Source organism: Acartia tonsa, chromosome 7 (assembly GCF_053477335.1).
Source record: "Acartia tonsa isolate MP-2025a chromosome 7, ASM5347733v1, whole genome shotgun sequence".
Taxonomy (NCBI): Eukaryota; Metazoa; Arthropoda; class Copepoda; order Calanoida; family Acartiidae; genus Acartia; species Acartia tonsa.
In genome coordinates this window covers 24,216,617-24,234,250 of record NC_137266.1, presented here as the reverse complement: position 1 = coordinate 24,234,250, position 17,634 = coordinate 24,216,617, and the positions used below count along the sequence as shown (strand labels likewise).

The window sequence follows — 17,634 nt, the reverse complement described above, 5'->3', positions numbered from 1 at the left end:
AATGTAGGTTTGTCTGTCTAATTTGTTGTGCTTTCCTTTTATTAATGTTGCATCCTTGTTTAATAATGACATACACTCTGCTACTACTCAACTAGGTCTAGACGGAAAAGCTAGATAAACAATATGATTTATTATGATTATTAATATTATGGTAAATAATGCATAATCTTTTGCTGTTGCATATTGATTAATATTTGTCTTGGTTGTGGTTTTAGATATTTTGGTGTCTACCATATTTTTTTTCACATGCTATTAGGTTAGTGGCTGTACCTCTGGCTACGGCTATGGCAGCGGCTACATATTTAAAGATCCAGCTCAGATAATTTGTGATTGTTTGTAATATAAAATTTTGGAAAGAAGTTGCTGTGTTTGTGTATCATATTTTCCGCTAGTTATTTTCATTACAGGCCCAAAGATGCCTCTCAAACGCCAAATTTTTACTTTATAACTTTTCACTGTGCAGCATCATTTCTAACTTTAAATGAAAAATAAAATTTCTTTCGGATGTGTTGAAAGCAAATAGGGGCTCTGTGTTCCAAGAGGAAGAAAGGATATAAGAAAATAGCAAGAATCAACCAAGGATATTTTTTTTAAAACTAAAACTATTCAATGACCAATATGAAGTAATACAATCGGTTCAGTGGTTAGTGATATCTTTACAAAAAAAAATATGTTATGATATAATATATCATTCGCGAGTCAAATCATAGAACACCCAAATAGCTCGAGATGATTTGAAGAATAAATTTAAATATAGATGGGATAATTTTGTTTATAATTTTATAATTGTCTTATCCCTTAAAATCCCTGGAAAAGAGCCACACAGTGATTTTTAGAAGATTAGTAAAATAAGAAGTTGGCTATGTGATAATAATAAAAAATATTGTGCAAACCAGTAAAACAATTCTCACAATTTCCATCCAATCGCCCACTGAAGAAAAAAACCTCCTTGGGTTTAAAAAAATATAAAATGACAAGGAAAATTTTGTCCTTAAGCAGGGCATAATTTAGTAAATACCAAAAAAATCATGAAACATTTTGACCAAAGTACTGTACATTGTGACGTTTGATATACCGACAGACAGCCATACCCTATCTATAGAGAAGTAGCACTTCTACCGATTAAAAAAGGTTTAGTCGGTAATCATATTGTTTAGTATTAAGATATAACAAGTGGAAGGATGTTAACACAATTCTATATTTCATCATTAACTTAACTACATACACTACAAAGTTTAACAAAAAATGTTTACAGTATCATTCTCACAAAGAATAAACAGAATAGAATTTTCTTCCATTAAAAAAATATTATCTAAAAAAATACTATTTTGAACCACTTCCCCATAATCTTTGTAGTGACAATTTTAGAGTTGCTACGCTTTTGAAATCGTGCCAAAACATCATTATCATGCAAAGTTTGAAATTAATTGTACAATTCTAACACTCTTGAATTATCGATATGATCTATCCATTACGTAATGACGGACTAATTCTAATTATAGAAAAGCTTTGCTTTTAAAAATAACAAAGTGCTTAATTAAGATAATATAAAATCATAATTGAAATATCTCATATTTTCTTTTAAATTAAAAAAACATATTTCAGCAAAATGATTAAACTAGGTAGATAATGTTCGCTGATCTCTTCTTGTTTCTGAATCTACTGTGTCCTGAAAGATTAATCTCAAGACAAATCTCTAACAATAATAAAAAAAATTTTGCTGACATAAAAATAACAGGATGTCTGTCTGTGTGTGTGTGTACTGAAGAATCTCCCCAACCACTGAATCAATATGTTTCTCCTTTATATTGTGGCTACTAGTACTCATAGATCCTGGGAATAACAACCATCCAAGAGAAACACCAGTAGATAAAAACCAAATAAAGGCGCTTGAAAATCAAGAACTAAACTCACACAAACATAGTATTTTAAAACATGTTTTGCATTCAATGGTTAATTAATGCAACTCATTGGCTTAAGCCATAGAAAATCTTTGCCAGTATGTCTTCATTGGCCTAAGCCATAGAAAGTCTTTGCCAGTATGTCTTCAAAACCAATTAATATCCGCTGAATCAGAACCGGTTTCCCTTCAGATCTTCTTCAAACAAATTCCGATCTTCGATTTTTCATTTAATATATGCGGAAGCCCTCTATATTACAATGCGATCAATAACCATACCTGGATTTTTCCAGTAACATTGGTTTGTCTGTTCCAGGGCTGTTCATCTGAAGATCCATATACTAGACATTTAAGATATATATAGTACATATTCAATTTTATTATTTAGTTGTATTAAAATAATATTATCTTTCAATTAACGGTAGAAATTTAGAAGTTTTTCTTGGGATAAAATGTTCCTTTCAGCAGTTATTACTTCCTTGTGTCAATTTTTTTTCTCAATAATTTAGTCTTCATTCATAAATATTTTTACGGGACAGGAAACTATTAAAAAATAACTAGTTATTGTTAGTTAGACTTTAACAAAACAATTAACATCAAAATTCATTGTTCGGTTAATTAAATTAGAATAAGCGGGGATTTTACTGGAGAAAAACTATCGTTAATTTAGGTTGCTAACATGGACTTCATTTATTGGTCAGTTCTTTCATCCAGTAGCAAGGGCTTTTGTATGTATGGATCGTTATTAGAAATCTTTATTAGAGTACATGATAATCTGGTGTAAACCAAGAAATACCAAATCCATTGTTTGGTAAGTAATTAGAGTAAAACACTAGAGAGAGAAAGGGTTAAAATACTGTATCTTCCCATCGCAACAGCCTTGTGCAACCTTTCTATTGGGTCATTGAAAATCAACCAATGGTGTTGCTTATATTAACACAGCCAAGAAGCAGAAAATAATTTAGAAGCAGACAAAGAGGTCTTTGAAAAAAAAGGGAGGTATTTGTCTGTATATACATCTATACTATAGATTTGTTGGTAAGTAAGAATTTAAAAAAAATTAAGATTATATAAATGTTTTATTACTCTTTCACTGAAAATTTGTATACATATAATCCACTGCCCTGTCCCGAAAACCCTGTTCTTACCTAAGAATACAAGATTACCAATCCAATAAACACCAGCGGCAATAAGAAAAACTATCTGTAAACAATAAAATGTACAATTTTATACAGTGCCCTGCGCTTTTATATAAAATATTTAAGGTCAAACAAAGTTGGTTGGTACATCGGTAATGAATTTTAAATGTCATAACGTTACATCCAAGGAGGGTAAAAAACAAGTATGGTAGCCAAATAACCAAATTGTATTCCGTACTTTATCTATAAACTAGCGGCTTCGCCCCATGAGGTAATTTTTTTTTTTAGATTTTAAAAATATAAATTTATGTACAGCGCCAGAATTTTATTTTGTTTTGGGGGGGGGGGGATTTTCATTTATAATAATATGATAATAAAATGAATTTGGAAGACTTTTTTGCTAAAAAAATAATTTTGGCTTACATAACCAATTCAGCATTACTTGTACTTTTGAAGAACCCCTCAGATCACGTGATATTTAAGTTATTTTAAGTTTAAAAGAGTAAATTTTACATTATTTTTAAAGGGAAGCTTTTTTATGATTATTAATAACAATTTTAGAGTTTCGCTTTTATGGATGCTGTTTTCTTGTTTCTCTATAACTAGGCTACCTGCCAATGTGGAATGTCGTTATGGTTGTTAGTCAAAAGGCCTACAATAGAAATTATTGTATCGTTTTGATGTCACTTGAAATATGAAAGAATTAGCTTGATTCAACAAAGGTGAGGTCTTATAATAGAAGCCAATAAATTCTTTATTTATCTCTTTTCAATATTTTTTGCTTAACATGTATTCTTTTAGTTTACATAAATTTTGTAGTGACTTTCATGTAGACTTTTAGAATAGCTGTGCTTATGTGTGGTTATAATTACAACGCAAAGGGATACAGGGATAGTGTGCTATTTTCTCAATATAATTTTCAGAGTATTGTGTTCTCGGACTAAGGAATTGGGAGGAATAGAGTATTGTAGATTATTTTAACCATCATTGTCCCCTTCATCCCTCTGAAAGATAAGATTCTGTGTGTTGTTATTATTACCTGTCACTTTAGGTGCAATAAATCCCATTGTGTTTCCCAGTGCATTGATAAATCCCATCAAACTACCAGCAAAATTGTTACCAATATCTAAATAAAATTTCATAAAAGAAGAATAAATATTCCCATATTATAGAACTTACTGTTTCCGGTTTAAGCAATCCCTTATGGTAATTTTGTAAATTCTTTAAGATAATTATAGATATTTAATGGATAAAAGATTTATTCACATAAAAAACTAGAACTTTTAATGTTCTTCCTGAAAAAAACTACTTATACTTATATTATTTCTGCATTGTCTATCGGTTGGCGACATTTTTGTTTGCAATAGACATGTTATCTTACCTTTTCTGATAAAGATATCAGCATTATTTCAACATACCCAGCCAGAAAGTAGCGTCACTATCGAGCTACTATAGCGCACGATATCGTGTAGCAATCGAGCACAAGTTCTTACGATATCGCTAAATAGTCGTCCAATGCACATCGACGATATGTTACGATAAATGGTCGAAAAGGTACTTAGAGCTGCGCGATACACCCACGAAATCGTAAGCGATATCGTAAGGCTCGTAAGCGATATCGTACCAAAATCGTGAATATAAAGTACATTTTTAAAAAAATTAACATCATGTAGTTTCTTTTGTAAATATTGTATGTAAGTAAGAGATTGCATTAAGAATCCATTTCATACTGTGCATGCAGAGGAGATAGAGAGAGACAGAGAGAGACAAGGTGTAAGAGAAACCATTCTCTGTGCCCTTCTATTTGACTCTCAAAAGTTTTCAAGAACTTTGATAGAGTATTTTTATGTTTATCATATTAAATATGCAATGATTTAATGAATATTAAGACACACATTTAAAAATGTTGCTATTTAGAAAAAAAACTTTTTAAAAATACTTTTATTTGTAATATTAAACATAAACACATTATAACAATTTTAGTTATCAGCTTTTTATTTATTTTGTTTGACAACAAAAAAAATGCAATATTTTTTTAAAAATAATGTGAACTTCTAGCGGCCAATTTATAAACTATTTTTCTCACAGAATGATGTTGATTATATGTTGGTTGTGTGTCTGTTTGTAAGTGTGTGTTGACACACATAAAATGCTATTGTTTACGATTTCTTAGGGAAATCGTGGTTGCCGCGATTTTTACTACAAAATCGAATTAATCCCTAGCGATTTTTTTTCGATTTTTGCTATAAAATCTTAAATAAGAATTTGGCGATAATATACTACATATCGGATGCGAGTTTCCTTACGACGTTTCTAGCTGGGTATACTTTAAAAATGTCATATACAATTGATGAAGGTTGAAATTATTTCTATAAATGCTATTTGGTCTGTTATTTTGCATGACACCATGATCAACGTTTAGCATTATGAATAAAATACTACAGCAAACATATAACTTAAATTTGCCTTCTTGGAAAAGTTCTAAGGTATATTTTTCCTGCATAACCTCTCATGCATTTCTGATTATATTCCAGTGATCTATCAATAAAGTTGTCCTTTTTTTATTTTTTAGATCCTAAAGATAACTTGAAGAAACAAACACTTTAGAATTTAATATGTATGCATATTACATCATTTACAACTAACATTCATCCAATCAGGAACAGGGATTTGGCATCAGAAAAAATAATCATTTCAGCTCAAACCTTTCTGTTGAAACTTACTTTATAAGTGAGCAAGAGCATGAAATTTTTATTCAAAGGCTTTTAATGGTATTATTGTATAATTTAAATCAGCAAAATTACGCGTAATAATACAAAGGAGGCATCTTAAACTGTGATGTAAGGGTTATGACAAAACTTATTTTCTCTCATTAACATTGCACTATCCCTGTTATACAACTTGAGTATAATTTACAGGCAAAAAACTTTGTCTTATATTGTAGTACTAGTAATAAAAGAGTAGAAAATAAACCATGTATGTATAGTTTTCTGGACATTGAAGTCTATTTTACCTAAAATATTTTTTAAACATAGCCACTATATAGGAGTTGTTGACCATTATAACAGAGTATTGACCACAGTATCTATGCAGTATAGTCTTAACAGTCTTTACGCGTTTTTTTTTCTAATTTAACAGTATTATAGTATACTGTTTTAAATCTAAAATTAGATATATTAGATAGTGTTTACAGATTAAAACTGATTTAAATTAAGAGAAATTTTTCAGCATATTTAACCCAAATTAAAGAGTATAATCATTTTGTTTATAACCTCTTTATACTAGAAATAAATAATAACATAACTCTACATTACTATTTAATCTATTGTACAAGCGCAGTGTGATAAGCATCCCTCGGCAATTTTGCAAGAATAACTTGAGAGTTACTTCCGGCCGCATGCACAATCCTTTTCCGGTGGGGTATGCAACTTCTTACTGTTTCCGGTGTACGCAATAATATTCTACATCAACACACACCCCGTTCTTTAGGGCAATCAAGACTTTTAGTAGTGAATTCATTAAGAGAATAATTAGGGCATGTGTAAACCATAATCTGAGACATTTTTAAAAATATTTAAATATATTATAGCTTTATCCTTCCATATAAAGTGGGAAGGTATTTTCTGGAGCTTATTATTTCAACAACTACTGAACTGATTGAGTTCTCCGTTTGATGTAAGCTTCACTTTGGTCATTCGAATGTTTTAGGCTATTCCCCATTCAACTACATAGCCCAAGATAGACAAAATAAAACAAATCAAACATGTAGCTTGATGACATGTATTTTTTCTTCAAATTTCAGTAGATAATATAATTTTTATGTCATAGCAAAATGTCTTGATTTTATTGAAGGACATCATACAAACATAGAATAGATCAACCAAGGGAGTTTAGCTAAAGAGTATCTCTCATACTTTGGTATGTTTACAGTCTATGATACAATAACATGAACTACTTTTCTTTTTATTCTTATATTTTCAATGCTTTTTTATCATTTAACATCATTGGAGGCTTTTTATAAAATCAGCTATTGAAATTTTAATACTTTCTTTTGGTTACCTTAATCATTGTCTATTGAAATATGAATGTAAATAAAGTGGGTTTCAGAGTGTTCTTTCAGAACAAACTATTTATTAATCATAAGGAATCTTATTTATCTACATATTTATCTTCGCAGTCTGAACAATTAAATATAAATAATGAAAATATTATATAATGAATTGTTTTAATCACATACGATTTTAATTAAAAAAAAACACTTGAAAATCTTAGATAAGGCAGCAGTTCGCTAAATAATTCAATTAATGTATCTTAAATTAAATCTGTAAAATATTGTAAATCCAATAAACAATAAAGTTGCAGCTTTTTTTATATTATTCTCAGTTGAACAGTCAGATGTACAGCCATATCTTAGTTATTTATTACATTAATTATCTTAACTGGCAAGAATTTTCCTAAAAAACCTAATAGACAAGCAGTAAACTGCTGAATGAAAGCGATGAAAATTAAAATGTGGTTCATGATTTAAAAACAAATATTTCTGTATCAGAAGAGAAGCGTTCCGTAAGTCCATTGTCGTGCATTATGTGAAAATCCTTAAGACGACGTTTTCCTTAAATTTATACCCTCTTGTACGGCAGCGGTGCACAATGTTGTGTTGACATTTTCCATGTGCGCGCTTTCTTTGTTGATAGGAAAGTGCATGAAAAGAATGATGTGTGCTAAGAAATTTGTGTTTGAATGATGAAAACCCAGCTTAAGTCTGTTTGGCTTGCATGAGATGTAACTCAGGTAAAGACCTATCACAGGTGTGCTGGATATAAGGCAATTGCAATTAAGTTTCTCAGTAAACTAAGTAAATCTTCCATTCTTAAAAATTAATAGTACCGTTTTAATATGAAACAGCTAATATTTTTCTTTCTTTGATTTGAATATAATAGTAAATAAAATGTTTCTTCAAAAAGACAATTAAGCCCTTTTTTCCTTATAACTTTTTAACAGGACAACTTTTTAGATTCAGTCACCATATGGGAACATATGATTCATAGCGTCCTTTTCTACAATATTATAAAACATTTAAGCATTTTTATGGTTAAGTTATTTTTTTTAATTATATGTATTTTTTTAGACAAAACTGTTTGAATCATCTTTGGTAAAATAAAGAAGATATCATCAATATGTGTTGTTATTTGTTCACAAAGCTGCTCTATTAGTTAAAAAATTTGCTTATAAAATAAGTACCATGCAAAGATCTTATTTTTTTATTTTACAGAATATTGTAATCGTTTAAGTTAACTATGAAATTATTATTGTGCTTATGTATTTTTTTCTAATGTATTTATTTTTTTACAGTTTTCAACTTGAAATATACGAGTTTTGTTAACAAGTTTTGGTTTCTATCTCTCATTGGACAGCAGCAGTGGGTTGTTTGCCTATCGTCGGTTATAAGGACATTAGATCTTGAGTTTAATCGCGGCAATACAATTTCTTTAAGATTTTCCTTAATTACACAGCTGTTATTTTTACCATCCTTGTTACTTCTTTATTTTCTAACATAAAGCTAATACAATATCATAAATTTTACTGTTGGATAGCCTAGAGTTTATATACTGGCGTGCCAAGTACTAACCTACCCCCACTATCATTTCTTCCAGTTAGATAGATAAGCTAATCAAGGTTAACCAAGCCAACTTTATATACTATAAAGTAACCAGGCAGACCAAGGCCAAAAAAATGCCTGGAAATGAATGAGAAAATTGAGATCAACAATAGACTACTTGTTACAAGAAACAGTTAGATAATTATACCTATAATTCTTCAAGAAAGGGTGAGTGTCGCAAGTGTAAAAGATGATAGCTATCTATAATACAAAGTAGAACGATATCTGTCTGTTTGTTTGTCTGTGTGTCTGTTTGTTTGTCTGTGTGTCTGTTTATTTGTAGCGAAGAATCTTGCTAACCGCTGAATCGATCGGGGTCTCCTTTCAGGGTAGCTTCTCATAGGTCCCGGGAAGGTTTAAAACTTTTTTTCTTGGGGGGTGGGACACCCCCAACCCCCCCCCCCCCAAAAAAAAAAAAAAAATTTGTTTTCTTTATAAAATTAAAATAAAGATAGTGGGGTCGACTACCTCTCCCCCCCCAAAAAAAACAAATTCTCCCACCCCCGAAAAAATTTTTTTTTTAGATTTATTTTTTAAAATCTAAATTACGAAAAATTTGTTTGATCAAACCTCTTGGGGCAAAGCCCCTAGAGGCTAGGGGCGAAACAGCTAGTAAATATAAATATTACTATCAGTTAAAATATTGAAACTATTAAGGGGCCAAGATAAGAGTTGTTTGACTCTAAAAAGTTTTAAAATTTAATATTTTTAGCTTTCAAAATACAGGGTATAATTGTATAGCTATATATTTTCAGGGAGTAAGGGAGGGGACAATGGATCGAATATTAAATTTTTAGTAGTCTCAGACTTTGGGGACTGACTTAAAGGGAATGTGCAAGAATTTAGCAGTTTCTGACTGAGTTTGGGGACTTGCGCATAGAATGCCACTACTCGTTATGTATGTTTTGAATATTGCAGACGGGGAGAAGGGATAAGGGAAGTGGGGGGAAGGGAAATAAACACTCGTTGTGTTAGTTTGGAATGTAGCAGACGGGGAGAAGGGAGGTGGGGGCAAGGGGCAAGGGAAATAAACAGAATAAAAAGGGGCAGTAATATTCTTGCTAGCAGCTGGCCGGGTCCAATAATCTTGTAATATAAAAATCACACCAAAAAACCTCAATATATTTCATCAAAAACAAGTTGTGATTTCACTTTACATGATGTTATGGAAATCTATTATTTAATTAACAATCCCTTTATAATTTCCAACAAATTTATTGGATTAAACTGGATTTTTTGCCATTTCTTTGATAACTCTTATATTGAATTAATTGCCCATTGTCCCCTCCCTTACTCCCTGATATTTATTAGTCAATTTTTCTGAACAGGTGTTGATTCAATAAAAACTTCCAAAGCAAGGACATTGGTAGTTTAGTATCAGTTTTATTAATTAAAAATCCAACTCTTTATTTCTATACTCTTATAATGAGATAAATACGCATATACATTATACACATACTGGGATAAAGATATATTTATACACAAAGTTTCTTTAATTAAAAGAATTAAGTAAGTCTGAAAACAAGAAGGCGGCAAGTTGCATTAGCTGCAAAGATTTTTAAAATTGGGTCAAAATTGCCATTGTGAATTAAATTAATAGTGGGTTTTATTTCTCTTTGTACAAAAGCTAACTAAAGTTGAAGAAAATGATTTTTATACTAAAATCATTTATGTAAAAAGACTAAGGTTTATGGAAGTGGTAATACTAACAACCTATCCTATATTTTCCTTATATTAAAGTAACGTCTATCTAACTTTTGTGGATTTACCAAAAGATTTCTATAGCCGCTGAACCGATATAGTTTTTTAGCTTTATAGCTTTTTCAGTGATGCTTCTTATATACCTCGGTAAGGTAGCATTTACACTTAATACTTGCAATTAAAACACGCAACCTATCTTATAAATATAAAACTTACCTATCAAAGCAGCCAATTCTCTTTAATAGATTGATCTAATGTCCCACATTGCAGCAGAGTAAGGTTTAACCATTAAACTTAACTGTTGCAATTTGTCAAAATTAAATCACGCAACCTTTCTCATCAACATAAAACTTACCTATCATAGCAGCCATTTCTCCTGAGTATATGAATCCATTAGCCCCCACCGCTGCACATAGTAAGGTAACACTTAATATTTTACTGTGACCACTGAACGCAACACCTAAATTAAAATCATTAGTTTTTCATGGAGAATTTGATTTTATATCTGAAGCAACTTTTTAGTATTCTAGCTATTATGCCCCTTGATGGTAGGGAAGAGATAGATTAAAAGGGTACGATACCCTTATACTATATATTTATAAACCTTTCCAGGACATATAAGAAGCTTCACTGAAAAGGAAAATCATATCAGCCGAGGATATTTTTACAATTAGACACCTAAACATCCTGTTACTTTTAAGGATAAGTAAATAAGTCCAATAAAAATATAATTCTGTAGTTGATAAATCGAGCTAACCTTTATACTTCCGTCCTTGTTAAAAATAAAATAAACGAACAAAAACCATGGCATTGCAAAAGTTTACATATGTTCATCAAATGCAATATAACAATTGTTCAATTTACGTTGTCATAAGAAATAAAGCATTCTTTACTTGTTATCCTTATTTGATAGGTTAAGATTTAATGATTTTAATGATTTAAGATTTAATGCTGTGGAACCTAATATTTAGATTGTTTAAGAAAACACACTTTTTACAAATTTACCAAGATGGCACATTTGACAATTTATACACATTTTTGTAAATAAGAAAGTTATATAAAAACATGATCATTAGCTTAATTGCAAATCATGTATTTATTGGGTTTAAAAAACATCTCATGCTCTTTAATTTTCCTTAATTTTACGTTAAGAATTTGATTGAAGAGATTGATTAAAGATGGATAAATAGCTGTTTCTATAGTCGTTAAGGTATGGGGCTTTGTAAAACACTCTAGATTGATTACTCTGGGGATAAAAAAAGTTTTTGAGTTCTTCGGAACTTGAATTACTCCCCACCTGAAATAAAAAGCTTGGAAGTCCTTTATTCCCTACCACTTTAAAATAGGAATGGCATCAATGAAAAGGGTTAAAACAATTCTACTTTCCCATCTATCTAATCCATTATCTCAGTCTTACAAGCTCTTTCTCTCATTCCATTCCATTCTCTCTCTCTTTCTATTTGATAATTTGGCAAATTGGCTTCATATTTTAAGTTTTATGGTCTTATGATAAAAGGAAGCATTTGCGAACCAATAAATTTATGGAGAAAATGAAATTTTGGGAGTGGAAGAAAATTACTCTCAATTTCCTAAGTGTATAATAGTATATGTAGTTTTAATGCTTTTATACAATCATTTATTATATTGTAAATATTATATTTAACATAAAATGCATTTTAATTATCATTATCAAGGAAGATTTTATCCATTGTTATATGATTGTGGACAGAGGGGCGTGCAGGGTACACGAAACTCACCAGAAAATCACCGTAAACCATAATCGAGTGTCAGTTGAACACATTTTTTGTGGTGTAAAATAAAATATTCAAAATGCTAAAGAAGAAATCTTTTTCAGGGAAGCCTTATATGCTTAGGGCTAATTATTAGACAGACATTAATAAAGATTATCATCAAACATTTCGAAATTAATTGATAATTCTAAAGGTAGCGTGACTTTTTTACCTGACACCTTGGCTGATTTACGGGAGTGTAGACTATTTATAAATTTTACAATTTTGAATAAATTTGAATGTAAAAATTACCTAACAGAGCAAGTGCAGGAACCAGAGTTGCCGTAGAGTTGGACAATTTTCTGGCCAAGTCACGTGATAATGTCTGAAAAGTAGAACCTGTTAAATTACAGATGGGCGTCAAATGGAAGCTATGTGCGATCTAAGTACAAAACATACGCGTAAAGTTATTAATTTTGTTAATTTTTAAATTTGAATAAAAATGGCTCAAATACTGACCAATTACACAAGAAAATTTGTACTTCAAAAAAACAAAACTCACTCCTTTTAAGAGCTTGTTTAACTATTATTGTTTACTCGAAGCTTGTAATCAAAAAATCAAAAGAGCATAAAATTATTGTAAGTTAAAAAATGTAACGTAAGAAGCATTTCTATGTACAGTTTCCCGTTTTACCTTTTCACTTTCTATTTTTGTTGTCTGTATACTATATAACAAATTGATATCAAATTATCAGACTGACAAGAATACTTGTAGAGCAGCTTTTCTAATAATAGAATATACCTTTGCTGATATGACGTAATCAACCATATGAGACACAGACATAGAAACTGAAATAATTAATATTTCCTTTGAAATTACTTGTATACTTTTCCTTCCATTTAATCTTTATATTAAACAACAAAGTATTAAAAACTTAAAATCATCTAATTCATCATAAGAGCCATATTTAAATATTTTCATTATTTTAAAATCTATGGCACTTAAATTTAATCTATAATACAAAGTAGCTTGATGTCTGCCCGTCTGTCCGTCCGTCTGTCTGTCCGTCCATCCGTCCGTCTGAAGCTTAAGATCTCGGTAACAACTAAACCGATCAGATTCTACTCTTCAGGGAATATACCTACTGCTCCTGTGGTGGTTTTAGGATATTTTCTTGGGGGGTGGGACACCCCCAAACCACCAAAAAACAAAAAAATCCCCCCCAGTTTTTTTTTAGAAGATTTCCTTGGTCCTTTTTTTGTAGAAGATTTCCTTGGTCCTTTTTTTTACGAATTTCACCTTAATTTTTTTGATCACCTCTTGGGGCAAAGACCCTAGAGGCTAGGGGCGAAGCCGCTAGTCATATTATATAGTAATAGGGTAAAGGGTTTATGTTAAGATCTTGCCAATCAACCGATTGTGTTCTCCATTTTGGGGAAGCAAGCTTCACATGGGACATTGGAATTTCCAAGTATTTTATTTTTAAAACTAAGTCTTGAAATGTATATTTTCTACTTGGGCTCATATGCTGCTATTTAAGCCATAGCCGCCATTTTTAATTAAACAGCAGATAACCAACAACTTTCAATATTTTAGTCTATCTCAATAAATACTTAAATATTCAAGAATTTTTTTTTACATATTCGTAGATTTTTTACAGTGTCTCAGAAAGTTGCGGAGAGGGGGAAGAGTAATTAAAGAGTTTAATTAGATTTAAGTTGCATTATATAGTCACAAAGAGGAAGGTTAAGAGTTCATGGATAGATATAGATATTATAAACATTGAATTTGTATTGTATTACAGTTTAAGGATGGGGGTACCCGCGACCGTGGCTCAACACGTAGCGCATCCGCTCGTCGTCGGGAAGGTGTTAGGTTCGAATCTCGGCCCGACACCGCGTCATAACTAAAGACGTTAAAATGGTTCCCACTGCTACTATGTCAGATGCGCGGCGTAAATAGTTAGAGTGGGGGGAATGCCTTGGCCCGAAACAGGCGCAACTCGTTACCATGCACAGTTAGGACTTCTCAGACAAAGGTCGTGCATCACAGAGAGTTAGTTGTCTGTTAATCTACTGTATTACGGGTATGAGGTGAAGGACCAAGAGTCTGGCCTTGAGTTGACAAGTTGACTGTTCAGTCCAGGTGCAACTCACCCATACGACATTAGCAACATTAGGGATGGGGGTACATTAGACTGTAAACCACAAAAAGTTTTACAAATACGTTCCCTCATTCGTTGCTTAAAAACTTGTAGTTATTTCATTTAAGCTTTATTTGTTGTTTTAAACTTGAATTGACCAAACTTTTCAGACAATGATTTATAAAGAGAAATAAAAATAAATGGAAATGGGACGTGGGTTGTTTTCTACACTTTAAAGCTATAACAATATTGATCTCGAATATGAATTCCAATCCATGTCCAAAGCTACATTCACAAAGAGCATTCACAGTAATAAAACTCTTTAATTGACGGATGGAAAGAGAATTTTTACCAGAGTTAGAATAACCCTGTTTTCTAGATTTGAAGTACATAATATATCTTTTAATAGATTAACAATTTCTTCAGGGCATATTAATACCTAATTTATACTTTTAAAAATTAAATTAAAAATCTGCTTGGTAATTCACGTTATGAATGGATACAAATGTTTTTGAGAAAGAAATTGTCTGAGAGTAAGACTCATTACACAGTAAGAGATATAAGTTTTCCGGAATTGTAATGTAGGGAGTAGATTTGAAATCTGCATCAAATTTTAAGGATTTTTGGGTATACTCCTTTTCACGACATCCCTCCATATGGAGCAATGATTTTCTATAGCTCCTTCAAGGAGCTATAGCATAGCCTCTCATCATATGGAGCAATGTGAAAGCCCCTTTTAAGGAGCGTTCATATCGCCCCTTATGATAAGAGGCTATGCTATAGCTCCTTCATGGCCTCTTAATAGCTCCTTTAAAGGGGCGTTCATATCGCCTCTTATGATAAGAGGCTATGCTATAGCCCCATGATGGCTCCTTTATAGCCTCTCCATCGCCCCTCCGTAGTCCCTTACCTTAATTTATATAACAACCCACTTGATGGCCCCTACATCGCTCCTCCATCGCCCCTTCTCCAAATTTATATTACATTGTACTTTGATGGCCCCTACATCGCTCCTACATCGCCCCTTCATCGCTCCTACATCGCTCCTTCATCGCTCCTTCATTGCTCCTTCTCCAAATTTATATTAAATTGTACTGTGATTGCCCCTACATCGCTCCTACATCGCTACTTCATCGCTCCTACATCGCCCCTACATCGCCCCTTCATCGCTCCTACATCGCTCCTTCATCGCTCCTTCTCCAAATTTATATTGAATTGTACTGTGATGGCCCCTACATCGCTCCTTCATCGCTCCTTCATCGCTCCTACATCGCCCCTTCATCGCTCCTTCTCCAAATTTATATTACATTGCAACTTGATGGCCCCTATATCGCTGCTACATCGCTCCTTCATCGCTCCTACATCGCCCCTCCATCGCTCCTACATCGCTCCTTCTCCAAATTTATATTAAATTGTACTGTGATGGCCCCTACATCACTCCTACATCGCTCCTTCATCGCTCCTACATCGCCCCTTCATCGCTTCTTCTCCAAATTTATATTACATTGTACTTTGATGGCCCCTACATCGCCCCTCCATCGCTCCTACATCGCCCCTCCATCGCTCCTACATCGCTCCTTCATCGCTCCTTCTCCAAATTTATATTAAATTGTACTGTGATGGCCCCTACATCGCTCCTACATCGCTCCTTTATCGCTCCTACATCGCCCCTTCATCGCTCCTTCTCCAAATTTATATTACATTGCAACTTGATGGCCCCTACATCGCTCCTACATCGCTCCTTCATCGCTCCTACATCGCCCCTTCATCGCTCCTTCTACAAATTTATATTACATTGCAACTTGATGGCCCCTACATCGCTCCTACATCGCTCCTCCATCGCTCCTTCATCGCTCCTACATCGCCCCTTCATCGCTCCTTCTCCAAATTTATATTACATTGTAACTTGATGGCCCCTACATCGCTCCTCTATCGCCCCTTAATAGCCCCTTACCTTAATTTATATAACAAAGCTCCTATATGGCCTCTCTATCGTCCCTTAATAGCCACTTAATTTAATTATATAACATTGCCCCTACATAGCCTCTCCATCGCCCCTTATTAGCCCCTTACCTAAATTTATATAATAAGCTCCTATATAGCCTCTCCATCGCCCCTTAATAGCCCCTTACCTTAATTTATATAACATAGCCACTACATAGCCTCCCAATCGCCCCTTAATAGCCTCTTACCTTAATTTATATAACATAGCCCCTATATAGCCTCTCCATCGCCCCTTAATAGCCCCTTACCCTAATCTATATAACATAGCCCCTACAAAGCCTCTCCATCGCCCCTTAATAGCCCCTTACCTTAATCTATATAACAAAGCTCCTACATAGCCTCTCCATCGCCCCATAATAGCCTCTTACCTTAATTTATATAACATAGCCCCTAAATAGCCTCTCCATCGCCCCGTAATAGCCCCTAAACTTAATTTATATAAAATAGCCCCTACATAGCCTCTCCATTGCCCCTTAATAGTCCTTTACCTTAATTTATATAAAATAGCCCCTATATAGCCTCTCCATCGCCCCTTAATAGCCAATTTATATAACATAGCCGCTACATAGCCTCTCCATCGCCCCTTAATAGCTCCTTACCTTAATTTATATAACATAGCCTCTCCATCGCCCCTTAATAGCCCTCCATCGCCACTTAAAAGCCCCTTACCTTAATTTATATAACATAGCCTCTACATAGCCTCTCCATCGCCCCTTAATAGCCCCTTATATCCTCCTTCAAAACAGTTATACACCTTCCCAGGATCTATTGGAAGCTACCCTATAAAGGAGAACCATATCGGTTCTGCAGTTAGCAATCTTCTTTGATACATACAGACAATGATCCTGTTACTTTTTATAAGGATTAAAAATAAAATGGCCTAAAGCCATCTCATTACCCATAGGAAGCTTCAATATAAAGGAGAACCATGTCGGTTTAGTGGTTAGCAAGGTACAGACAGACATACATACAGACAAAGATCCTGTTACGTTATTATAAGGATTAAAATAAAATAGTTATTAACCTCCCCAGGATCTATGAGAAGCTACCCTATTAAGGAGAACGATCTCAGGACCTATAGGAATCTTCACTGTAAAGGAGAACCATATTGGTTCAGCGGTTAGCAAGATCCTTCGGTACAGACAGACATTCATACATACAGACAAAGATTTTGTTAATTTATTTTAAGAAATACAGATAAAATTGTTATAAACCTTTCCAGGCCTAAAACCATCTCAGGACCTAATTTCTGCCGTTGACAACTCGAGTTAAGTTACTATATTATTTTTACAATGTTTAACTTATCTGTTATTATTTGCTGACGAAAAGTTTGGGCAAAAAAAAGATTTATTCTTCA

General features: G+C 32.8%; 1 protein-coding gene across 1 annotated transcript in view; it reads right to left on the bottom strand.

The window, feature by feature from the left end:
* Positions 1–1,537: 1,537 nt before the first annotated feature.
* Positions 1,538–17,634, bottom strand: part of LOC145325117 (sialin-like) — a 36,980-nt gene continuing 20,883 nt past the window's right edge. Inside the window, exons 15-22 of the mRNA XM_080167965.1 lie at positions 12,932–12,978; positions 12,442–12,514; positions 10,755–10,859; positions 4,079–4,165; positions 3,651–3,691; positions 3,049–3,103; positions 2,180–2,241; positions 1,538–1,669 (exon numbers count right to left, since the gene is read on the bottom strand). Coding sequence (XP_080024091.1) covers positions 1,619–1,669; positions 2,180–2,241; positions 3,049–3,103; positions 3,651–3,691; positions 4,079–4,165; positions 10,755–10,859; positions 12,442–12,514; positions 12,932–12,978 — 521 coding nt within the window. The 3' untranslated portion in view covers positions 1,538–1,618. The remainder of the gene's footprint in view (positions 1,670–2,179; positions 2,242–3,048; positions 3,104–3,650; positions 3,692–4,078; positions 4,166–10,754; positions 10,860–12,441; positions 12,515–12,931; positions 12,979–17,634) is intronic.